Source organism: Microcaecilia unicolor, chromosome 9 (genome assembly GCF_901765095.1).
Source record: "Microcaecilia unicolor chromosome 9, aMicUni1.1, whole genome shotgun sequence".
NCBI lineage: Eukaryota > Metazoa > Chordata > Amphibia > Gymnophiona > Siphonopidae > Microcaecilia > Microcaecilia unicolor.
This window is the reverse complement of record NC_044039.1, coordinates 88,096,402-88,108,658: the sequence shown is the minus strand read 5'-3', so window position 1 is coordinate 88,108,658 and position 12,257 is coordinate 88,096,402. Positions and strand designations below refer to the sequence as shown.

The following is a 12,257-nucleotide window of genomic DNA, read 5'->3' as shown; positions in this document are numbered from 1 at the left end:
TTGACCTTCTTACGATGGCTTTCACTCTTTATGACATTGCTAGAGACCTTTGTCCCTCTTTTGTTGCCCTGAGGTCTTCATACTACTCTTGCGTAGCTACCAAGTTACCCAGTTCCATAGTGGAGACTTTTTTTTGCTATTCCTGGTGTGATACATGAGAGTAGAGGAATAGCCTAATGGTTAGTGCATTTGGCTTTGATCCTGGTGACCTGGGTTTGATTCCCACTACAACTCCAGGTACATCAACTTAGATTGTGAGTCTTCTAGGGGCAGAGAAAGTACCTGCATATAATGTGTACATCTAGTAGTGTTATAGAAATGATTACTAGTAGTATTTGTAATCTCCAATTCTATCTACTGAAATGATTGAAATCCATGTCACAAGTTCCACAATGTCAAATCCAGGAGTGGTACCTTGTATTGTTGTTGCCTTTGCTACAGATGCCTGCCAGCAAGTTTAAAAAAATATTTGGATTGAGCTCACACATTTCAGTTGTAATTCAAAATGAATTAATTTCATCAGAATACTAAAACCTAGATTATTAATAGGGCTGTATTTAATGTGTGTCTAGGAGGTTTGTTTTATGTCTTTCTTGTTATTTGTGCATGTCCCTAACGTTGCAGTGTTGTACACATAAACATAGAAGCAGCCCCTAAACCACTTTGGTATTATAATGATAGGCAATATCCCAAGATGGTAAACTAAATATTTTATTTAGCAAATTACTATTTTGAGTAGCTCTTCTATAATTGTTCTGAACCCCTACAAGAAGCCTAATGAGAGAAAGCTACAAGTTACCTCACACTCATGGAATACAACTGCACTGTACTGGATAGCTCAGAAATGAAATCCTATACATTGCATAGACCGAGCCTCCATTCCTCCTTAGACTTTTGAAATAAAAAGCAATGCTGAAGAGTTCAGTACTGGAGGAAGTGGTGAAAGTATGCAGCCTGTTATGCCCCAACAGTATTGAAAAGCTCAGTGCTGGAGGAAGAGGTAAAGGTGTAAGACCTGATTATATCCACTTATATAAGAGCAGTACTGTAGAGTTCAGTTCTGTAGGAAAGGGCATGGGTATAAATCCTAAGTTATGGATACTCATTCATCTCCCTGTTTACTAAGCTGCGCCAGCAGCTGCAGTGCGCTAATGCCAACCCAGCCCATTCACTTTGAATGAGCTGTGTTGGCATTGCAGAGCGGCTTAGTAAACGGGGGGGGGGGGGGGGGGAATCAGTTTGTTAGTGCATCTTAAAATATTTTGAAAATGCTAATTGTGAGTGCTAATTTGTCATGTACATTAAATCACTTTAATGCACACTAAAATTTCCTATTAAAACAAATATGTGAAACTGGAAAAAAAACACCCCCAAATCAGGAATAACCCATAAGAAAAATGTAGCTAATTTTCATTTTTTCATCTGTGCACATCCTAATAAGGAAGGACTACTGACAAACTTGGTACTACAGAAGGAGATGAAAGCATTCAGTCTAATTTATGTCCCCTTACACGAGAGCAGTACTGAGGAGCTTATTACTAGAAAATGCCTCAATCTTGGGGGTACAGGATAGCTTGGCACAATAATCCTGGGCAGAGATGGGGCATAAAACAAAACAGATTGGTATGAAGAGAAAGCTGCTACAGAATTACTGGGGCAGCTTGTGTCACTCACCTTTAGTGAAGGTAGGCAGTTTCAGTGGTATGCTTATAATCCCAACTAAATCTTTTGTAGGTACCAGAGAACGAAGGATAGAGCGAATCCTAATAGCTTCACTTTTCCCAGTCTGGATTAGCTGTTAAGGAGACAATGACAAGCTATAGCATAAGTATCCTTATACTTTGCTGCTTAACATTATAAATTCTTTTACATATCTCCTACTGTCATCAGTTTTGGTAACTGACAGGAACTCCATACAAAGACACTTGCTGGAAATTTGTCGGAAAGCAATCATCAAACACTCAGCTGTGCAAATGTGAAGACAAAAAGAATCACTCAAAAGGCAGATTAATCTTCTTATGCACACACTGAAGACTAGGTTTGGTAGGCTCTTCCAAAGGACACTAGGGAGACACAGTGATTCTGTTTGTGATGTTTTATTAGAATACACCAAAAAACTCGACAAGGCAGCTGTGTTTCGGTGCATAGGTGTCTGCTTCAGGAGTCTAAAATACAGTGTATATTAAATGGATACTGTACATCCGATCCTGCATACAGGGAAATGGACGATGTTGCAAAGTCTCACTGTGCAAAACTTCAATTCACAAAAAAGGCACAAAGAATAGCCATCAGACTAAACTGGAAGGTATGCAGGATCGGATGTACAGTATCCATTTAATATATACTGTACTTTCAGAATCCTGAGGCAGGTGCCTACGCACTGAAACACAGCTGTTCTGTTGAGTCTTTTGGTGTATTTCTAATAAAACATTACAAATGAATCACTGCGAGTCCCTTGTGTCCTTTGGAACAGCCTACCTATCCTATTAATTGGTGTATGCATATTACGGTTGTAGGGATAAAGCGTTCAACCACATTTTGTCATTGATCTCTCCTGATTAATCTTCTTACATAGCATCATTCAGAATTCAATAACCCAGAGTATTCCCTTCATCCATTTCTCACAGTACAATATTTCCCTCACAGCCCAACAGCCTGATTTTGGCTGCTGAGGCTTCAGCAAATTTTCAGCAGAATATAGGTGACTAGGGGGTGTACTTATCAATGTGAGCTACTATTAAGATGTGTTAGCACAGGTCCAATTTTTATGCTATGAGATCTAATTACTAATAACCAGGGTTAACAGTAAAATAACATGTCTTAATGGTAACCCAGGTTTGGAGCACAGAATTCACCTAAATCTAGACAGGCAAAACTGAGTTTCTTAGATTTAAGCCAGCTACATTAGGTTGCTTAGGAGTCACTATTTAGCATGGTAGACAGGAGAGGCTCCAGCCTACTTAAACCACACTAAGCAGGATGCCCACTGATATTCAGTCTATGTTGGCAAACGGCATATATAATTTCATCTAAAGAAGGGAGCTAGTCCATCATATCGTCAAAGTTATTGCTCAACTTCACATCAAGCTAACACTCAATATATAAGAAAAAGGCCTATGTAGACCTGTATTGATGTGAAGTTGAGCAATAACTTTGACGATATGATGGACTAGCTCCCTTCTTTAGATGAAATTATATATGCCGTTTGCCAACATAGACTGAATATCAGTGGGCATCCTGCTTAGTGTGGTTTAAGTAGGCTGGAGCCTCTCCTGTCTACCATGCTAAATATTGACTCCTAAGCAACCTAATGTAGCTGGCTTAAATCTAAGAAACTCAGTTTTGCCTGTCTAGATTTAGGTGAATTCTGTGCTCCAAACCTAAGGGGGAATTTATCAACGTGGGTTACCATTAAGACATGTTATTTTACTGTTAACCCTGGTTATTAGTAATTAGATCTCATAGCATAAAAATGGGACCTGTGCTAACACATCTTAATAGTAGCTCACATTGATAAGTACACCCCCTAGTCACCTATATTCTGCTGAAAATTTACACACTTACACACTTCCGTATTGGCTAACTGAGCCATGCAGATTTCAAGGGGCACCACCGCAATCCTCATAGTATTCTTTTTTTATTTTTTATATATATAATTTCTTTTCACTCTCAAGATTTAAATAAGTTTTACTAAAGTACTTAGCTTTCAAAGTAACAGCTAGTCAAACTGGAGATGCTATTCCACCGACTTAGATCTACGTTTTGCTATCAGCTGTGTCAAGGTAGTCTCCTGTGTCCTCATTGCGGCGTTTTAAAATGAGGACACAGGAGACTACATTTCCCTGTATGTGAAGGGAGAGGTGGAGCCTGTTTTCGAGTTCAGACTGGCCACCTGGACTGGGAAACATGTGACCACATTCCCACAGTATGACTTGTTTACCTAAACAGAGAAATTCTCAAGCATTCTGTAATTTTCCTTAGCTCTGAACATGAGTTCTAAGCCTAATAAAAAAGGGAGTTTCTATCAGTGAAATTTGGAGCTAGTCTGTGAGTAACGTACGAACTGCGCAGAGAACCCTATTTCCTAGTTAAAGAAACTCCTGGCTTTCACTATGAACAGGGCCCCCCCCCCCCCCAGCTGATGATAAGAGCCTGGATGATGTAATGATCAGTGATGGACGTATGTATAATAAAGTGTATTATTGCTTCTTTTCCTGGTCTAGAAGCTCCTAGCATTGTTTGGATGTAGAGATTAGGGACCAGTGAAGTAATGATTGTTTATAGGTATTGTTTCTTTTTAGTTATATAGCTAATCATTGTGTGTATATAGCTTAATCATTGTAGATTTTAGAACCTCTAATAAAGGTCTCATTTACCTAATACGAATCCAAAAGAATCCACAGTAATTACTGAGTAGTCTGTGTCAGTAAAGCATGCTGTAAATCCATAGCAGTACACCAGTTTAACAGGAAGCCCACACAGCAGGAGGTTGGATGGCCTGTGACTCACTGACTCACAGCCCCATATTGACTACCACTATTGAACACAGATCATAGTAAAGGTCCAGAGGCAGGGAGAGCAGCCCCTCTTTCTGTGACCACATTTGGGGCCCTAATCCACAGTTTGGGAATCACTGCTATAATCATAAAAGGCAATTATGTCATCTAGGCACCTGCATTTACACACTCCTTCTGCACATAAATGTACAGAATACCTGCACTCATGTGTATAAGAGTACAGTTACCCAGAAAAGTGCCAGCAGGTGCCTCAGTGTTATTCTATAATGGTACACCTAACATACATGCAACGGGGGGGGGGGGGCATACTGATGGGTTAGGCATGGGTAGAACTCCCACTTACACATGTAACTTACAGAATACTTAAGTTGTGCATGCTCCTGCTGCATTTACATACCCACAGTTATTCCAGATGTATAGACAGTGTAATGCAGGCACATAAATGCTATGCATGCAAATATTGAGTAATGCTAGCATTTTATAATGGAATCTAGCTGCTCAGCTGCCATCATAGAAATAAATACGCTGCTACCTCATGGCCTCAGGGCACCTAAATGTTGGTGTCCATTTGCAAATTACTCACATAGACTACATGCACTGTTCCAGGGCCGCTGGGGGTGGGGGGGTGGCATGATTCCTTGGACCTGGCGCCAGGGTCTGTCTCTCTACTGCTTCTGTGTGTCAGGATTTGGGTGATTGCTTTAACACAATAACCCGGGTCCCGGCACACTGGAGCAAGAGAGTGACAGACCGAGGAAGGAGCAGATGCAGGAAGGTAAAGGGGTGGGGGACAGCGGTCCAAGTTGGAGGGGGGGGGCAGCGGAGGACTCCCACCCAGCTTAGAGAGAACATTGACTACATGCATACATTTCTCCAACAGAACACCTGCAAATTTGTGGGAGAGCATTTTCATGACAAGGGTTAATTCTGAGATTCTATTGTAAAAAGCCATAAATAGGTGCTTTTTTTGGGACATTTTGTATAGGCACCCTGTTATGAAATTACCTCCACTTGGCTGTGCACTTACTGAAAATGCACATATTACCTTGGTCCTTGAGCAATTTTATAACAGCCAGCCTGAGCAAATAAATGCTATTTTACATGCACAGGTCCCTTATAAAGTTACCGCCAGTGTGTCTAGCTGCTTGCTAAGAAGTGAGTGAAACTTACATGTGATTCTGGTGCACAGCGTCCCAGTAGATCTATAAGTGCAGAATAAAATGACATAATAGCATTTCCCATGTGCACAATCTCCTCTTCTTCATCCAAGTCAGCACTGACAAATAAACACACAGGTTTTCAATGTATTTTTAGATACCAGTTTTTAGACTAATTCTTTGCCATACCTACACTCCATTACTTTCCCATCATTTCTTTTTAATTTAGATTTTGCTCATACTATGTACCTACTGTCCTCTGGAACAGCAACCCAGCCTGACCAATGATTTAATCCTATTCGACTATGTTATGACCTTAATCGACCCTTTTTGAAACTCTCTAACAATGAAGCATATAAACCACAGTGATTCTCCCAATGTCTTAACCTGGTTCAATACCTCCCCGAATGACCTCTACAAACTCTCGCTGTCTCTATTGAACTATTATCTCCACTCAATACCTTGTAACCGCCTCATACCAATAGGTGGGAAAATGCGGAATATAAATGCAATAAATAAGTACTTAGTATTTCCTGTTTTGAATGGGTTTTTACCTATTGAAGTATCCCAGTGTCCTGACTGCAGAATCTTATTCAAACCTGCGACATCAGGTACCTAGGTAGATTTTTATCCACAGAGAGTATATGGAAAATTGCTGTTCTTTTGTATATATTGTACATTGGACTGCCACTGACAATGATCTAAAATCACATGAAACTGTAATATAAATTTTTGGGTTATGTAGATATTCTGTATCCAGGGTTGCTATGGGACCATTATACATAGCAAGAGGGTTATGCTAACAAGGGTCCTCAGCTGGCAATGTTTCAGGAATCTTCTGTACCTGCAAGGTTATCAAGATACATAAACTTACACATCTCTCTTCAACTCCTGTGAAGGGAGATCCAGGTAGGGATTCTCAGAGATGGTAATGGCTTCCTGCATAGCTGCCAGCAAACCAGTGCCCCCCTCCCCACGAAGTGCGGGGCCAAAGCATTCTGGCCTCCGGATCAGCAGCTTCACCACTACACTTGCATTTTCCTCCACACTTTCACCTAAAGGCAAGAAAAAATTAAGTCAACTGTCACTCAAGTGTCATGCATGCATTGTATGTAAAAAAATTCATTGGGACGACATTCCAAGAAGTTATATGTTTACCAGCAGCAAGAGAATGTTTAACTTCCTTAACTGTGGATTTTCAGTAGATAGTATTGGGCTGAAAATCCCTCTGATCAACCTGATACTATCCGTAGTCGGGAGGGAGGCTGGTACTCCAAAATTATCCAGATAGCAGCAATTTTTAGTCACTATCTGGATAAGCTATCCGGTCGATATTGAGGCAGTGGTGGACAGCAATTTTGTCCACCCCGGCGCTACAACCAGAAATTCAATGGCAGGCCTTGTGCGGGCTTCATCATTGAATTCTGTATTTTTAAAAGCCGGCTAGCATATGCCCAGTTAAGTCAATATTCAGAGTTAACCGGCTATGGGCTAGCGAATAATGATAAGACAGCTATTTATACGGTCCTATTTATGCATTAAATATGGCTGGTTAGTTCTGAATATTGGAAGTTAACCAGATTTTACCCCTGAAATGCCTCCGACATAGCTGACTTCCACTTCAGCACTAACTGGTCATTTTCAGCGCCACTAATGATAGCCACATACAAGCAAGTTAACCGGTCAGCGGCTGTTCCCGACGGTTAACTCGCTTTGAATATTGGCTGGTATATGTTTAGTTTATGCCTGCTGAATGCTTAGATAGTGATGGTGGTGGTCATTGTACAATACTGGTATTCAGCACCAAAGAAGTAGTGGTTCCAAAAAAGAGGCAAAAGGACACTGTCTGTGACAAAATGATAGCCTGGTATGGAGGAACCAGGAAAGCATAGCAAGATATGAAGGAGACATAAGACACCAGTATGTCAACAGAGAAGATTTATTCAACAATCAACCAAACCTGACACAGCCACGTTTTGGCAAATGGTTGCATCACGGGTACTGACTACATCTGTCTGAAAATGCATATACAAAGTAAACACTACCTAAACCTGCCTTAAATACAAATAAAAATAATTTAAAGAAATTACATGAACACAAAATCAGTATTTTAATAATCTAGCCATACTGATACATATCATTGTAAACACTATTTCCAAAACTTTCAAATACCAATATATACATATATAATATAACTAAATTTTGATAAATGTATGTCTTATAGATAAATTAATAAAGGGAATAATTGAATTAACCATAAGCCATGTTAATGATGTCATTTCATGGATTCATTAAAAAAAAGTTTCCAACTAAATGATATGCACGTTGGAAACAACCTTTATAAATTATTTAAAAATAGAAATAAATATGTTTATCTCTTAAAAGTGAGTTAACTAAAAACTGTCTAAAATACTCAGGGGCCCTTTTACTAAAGGGTTGCTGCACGGCAACAGGCTTTCTGTCTACCAATCCGGAACTACCACATGGCTACCACAGGAGCCCGGCAGTAGTTCCCACTTCCTGTGTGCACCATTTCTGGCACTCAATGGGTGGCTGTAAGTGCTCCCCCCGAAATGGCCACGTGGCAAATAGTTCAATTACTGCACGACCATTTCTTTTCCAGACAAAAAGACAGCCTTTTACCCACTGTGGTAAAAGGGGGCCTCAGCACACATCAAAAACACAAGCTGAAGCTAGTGCAGGCCCCCTTTTATCACAGCTTAGTAAAAGGATCCCTCAATGAATTATAAAAGCTTATAACCAATTTGGAGATGAAAAGTTGAATCCCAAATTGTACGTTGTTGTTAAGAGCTTTGATCGAAAATCATAAAACTCAAAGATCTGTATGTTGCCAGTGTCACAAAGGGACTTAGATCGCCTTTTACTGTGCCGTTATGTACCACAGTATCAGCAACCTGCAGTATAACAGTCCTGCAGATTTATGACTAGCATGGTAACTGAATAACGCTGCTTGTAAGCCATCCCACAAGCAGCACTATCCTAACGGCCTGAAGCATCAGGCTGCCAAGCCACATCCTGATGCTCCCGGCTAGCACCTCAAGCTCCCCCCCTCACAATGCACATTCCCCACCCCCAACCCCCTGATAAAGCCTTTTGTCCACCCCCAACCTTCCATCCCCAAAAGGTGAAAGACCTTCTTTCCCCCACCCCTAACAAGGTCCAAGCTTCCCATTCCTTCCTCCCCAACCTCAAAATGTCTCAATACTCCTAAAGGGAACATAATCCCTACTGGTAGTCACGTGGGACAACTGTTAGGGGGTGCCATTTTGCAAAAGGTGGCAAACTGCTGGAGCAACTGGCCATTACTCCTGTCTGAAGACCCCCCTGGACCACCAATGAATTACCAACTTGTCCGTTTAGGGGTATTAGGACATGTGAGGGAGGGGCGAGTGTGGGGGGGGCTTGGACCACAATGAATATGCATGAGATAGACATATGCATTTTTCTCTTTGATGTTTTTTTTGTTTTGTTTTCGAAAATGGTCATAAAAGAAAAATGCGCTGAGCACAAAACGTCTAAAAAATGTCTAAGGAAATGGCCATTTTTGAAACAAAAAGATATTTTCTAGGTTTGAAAATGGCCATGTTTGCCACTTGATTTTTGGACGTTTTCAGCAAAATGTCCAAAATCAGATTTAGACATTAAATTGAAAATGCCCTGCCACATCAACTGGCTTATATTTAGCCACATGTTCTTTCATTACTTCAAAAAAAATGTAGCAGATTGGATTTGGCCATGGGTAGTCTTGCCTCACCAGTTGGGCTTTGCCTCACTTAGCCATAACTTTCTAAACGTTCAGCAATTTTGTTTTATTTATAATAATTTCTACCATTTTGCCTGGGAATGACACCAGGCTCATCAGTCTATAGTTTTCTGGATGACCCTTGGAGGCCTTTTTGAAAAACTGGTGTTACATTGGCCACTTTCTGATCTTCAGGTACTGAAGGTGATTTTAATGATAACTTGTAAATCATAACAGCAGATGTGCAGTTTCTTTTCTGAGTTCTTTTAGCATTCTGGGAGTGTACACCATCCAGTTCTGGTGATTTGCTGCTCTTTAATTTGTCACTTTTTCCTATTATATTTTCCAGGTTTACTGAGATTTGTTTCAGTAGTAGTTCCTCTGAACCATCACCATTAAAAACTATTTCTGACATAGGTAGCATCCTTACATTTTCCTCAACAAAGACTGAAATAAAGAATTCACTTATTCTTTTCTTGACTTCCCTGAGTGCCCCTTTTACCCCTTAGTCATCTACTAGTCCATTGGATACCCTCATAGACTTCTTGCTTCAAATATACCTGAAAAAGGTTTATTATGATATTTTGTTTCTATAAGCTTCTTTTAAAATTCTCTTTTTGCCTGTCTTACCAAAGACATACATCTAACTTGCCAGCGTTTATGCTGTTTCCTATTTTCTTCACGCCAATCCACTCTCTATTTTTGAAAGATTTTTTGTGGCTATAATAGCCTTTTAGAATGCATAGAATATATCTAGCCTGAACTTTCAGGATATTACTTTTAAACAATGTTCATGTAAACTATTAATCTTTGTAGATACTCCTTTTACTTTTTTGCTAAACATTTCCCCCATTTTATCATAGAGGGGCAGTTTTGAAAGAATGACCAAGTCAAAATTGGGAAGTCCTGCTCATAATATATTTTTAAAAAATCCATCTCACAGCCATTTTTGAACAGGAAAAACTTTGGGACTTGCTGTTTGAAAATACATTAAAAGGTTATTTTTCTGTTGAAAATGCCTAAAATGAACAGCCATTTTACAAAGTGAAATGTCCATTTCCATTTATTTGGTCTTGTATCCCACATTATCCAAATCAAGTTCAGTTCTATGTGGCTTACAATGTAATAAGAATCAGTTAAGGTGGTTTACATTATAAATAAGAAACTGTAGTCAACAATTTTACGGCGTAACAAAGGACTTACAAAGACAACAAACCTAAGAGAGAACTGCAGTCATCAGGGTTACACAGTGATAGGGAACCTACCACAACGTCAAATCTATTATAGCAGTTGCAATTGTCAGAGAGGGACTACAATGCCAAAAAAGCAGGCACAAAAAATTCTGTCTGGCATCATTTGTACAAAAAGGGCCACTCAGATGTACCTACAGAATAGAGGGGCAGCCTAGTGGTCTGTGCAATGGACTTTAAACAAGAAGACCCGGGTACAAATCTCACCCTAATTCCATTATGTTATTGTGAGCTCTCCAGGATCAGATAAAAACCTACTGTACCTAAAGGTACACCACTACAACAGCCATCACACTTGCAGGTGTCTTATAAATTCAGGTACAGTAGGTATTACTATTTGCCAGGAGTGCTCACATATTTGTACAGAAATAAAAAAATTAAAGTGGGAGTGACATCTGGGTCCCGCTGTTCAAAGTCCATTAGGCTACTCCTTACATTTGCTTGCTGCTCTGTTAAGAATGGAGCCTGGTATCCATTGTCAATTTCAGTTCTTAGGGTGGTGGGAGGAGGTCAGTAACGACTGGGAAATTAAGAAGTGGTCATGTCTTAAACCCTCCAGTGGTCAGTGCTTAATCAGGGCACCTTTTTGTATGCTGGACGTAGTTGAAACAGGTCTAGATGAAAACATCCTTCTTTCTCCGCTTATGTAGATGCATGCATGTGCAAACACACACATACACACACACACACACACACACATGTACACACTATCAGTGAGTAACTGCAATTATAAGAGACTGCTGGAAAGGTTAGACACAAAAAAGTGTTATAATGTTTGTCTGTTAGTGAATGTCTTGCCAACTGTACAATTATAAGAGACTACTAGAAAGGTTAGACACAAAGAAGTGTTATGTTGTTTGCCTGTTAGGGAGTGTCTTTCATCTTCGAATTGTAGAACAGATGAAATGGTTACTTACAGTTCGCAAAGACAGCAAAGCGAAGAAAGGAGATGTAGCGCTCTCCCTCTATAGGGTTCCAACCGATGTCAGGGTATCCTTTCGCTAGGAGCATGGGGCAGCTTTGAAGCCCACAGCCAGCCAGGTACATCACTACCTGTCAGAAGCAGAATATCTAGAGCTGAGCATGCACACTCATGTTAATGTTTACTGTATGGAAATAAATTCACTATGCCTTTAGTATGAAGTGCTCCCCCTCTCCCCCCCCCCCCCTCCTGTGGAATTGAGAACATTCCAGTGCTTCCATACAATAAAACCTGCTTTCATCTGTATTGTAGCCAATGCATTCTAGACAACTGGTACCCTTTGCATGTGATGCACAAATATAGCCTCTCCTGGAACTAGTATCTCGACACCTAGCAACTTCATATTCTCAGTATGCTGAAATGTGTCCAAAAGGTGGACCTGATCCAGCAGAATACAGATGAGTAAACCTTAGAAATAAATCTTGTTATGTGTAACCTATATGGCAATAGAATCCTATGAGATGATGGTATATGACAATTTGTCAAGTGATAAGACTGCAACAAAAGCAATGATGGGTAAATACATTCTATGAACAAACCTTGATAATTCTAGACACCTTCTGCACTGATTATCCCCTTAATATAATC

General features: G+C 40.1%; 1 protein-coding gene across 1 annotated transcript in view; it reads right to left on the bottom strand.

Annotated features, from left to right (window-relative positions):
* The window catches only part of RYR3 (ryanodine receptor 3), a 743,078-nt gene that overhangs the window by 395,011 nt on the left and 335,810 nt on the right, over positions 1-12,257 (bottom strand). Inside the window, 4 exon segments of the mRNA XM_030213678.1 lie at positions 1,675-1,795; positions 5,688-5,793; positions 6,549-6,729; positions 11,605-11,740. Coding sequence (XP_030069538.1) covers positions 1,675-1,795; positions 5,688-5,793; positions 6,549-6,729; positions 11,605-11,740 — 544 coding nt within the window.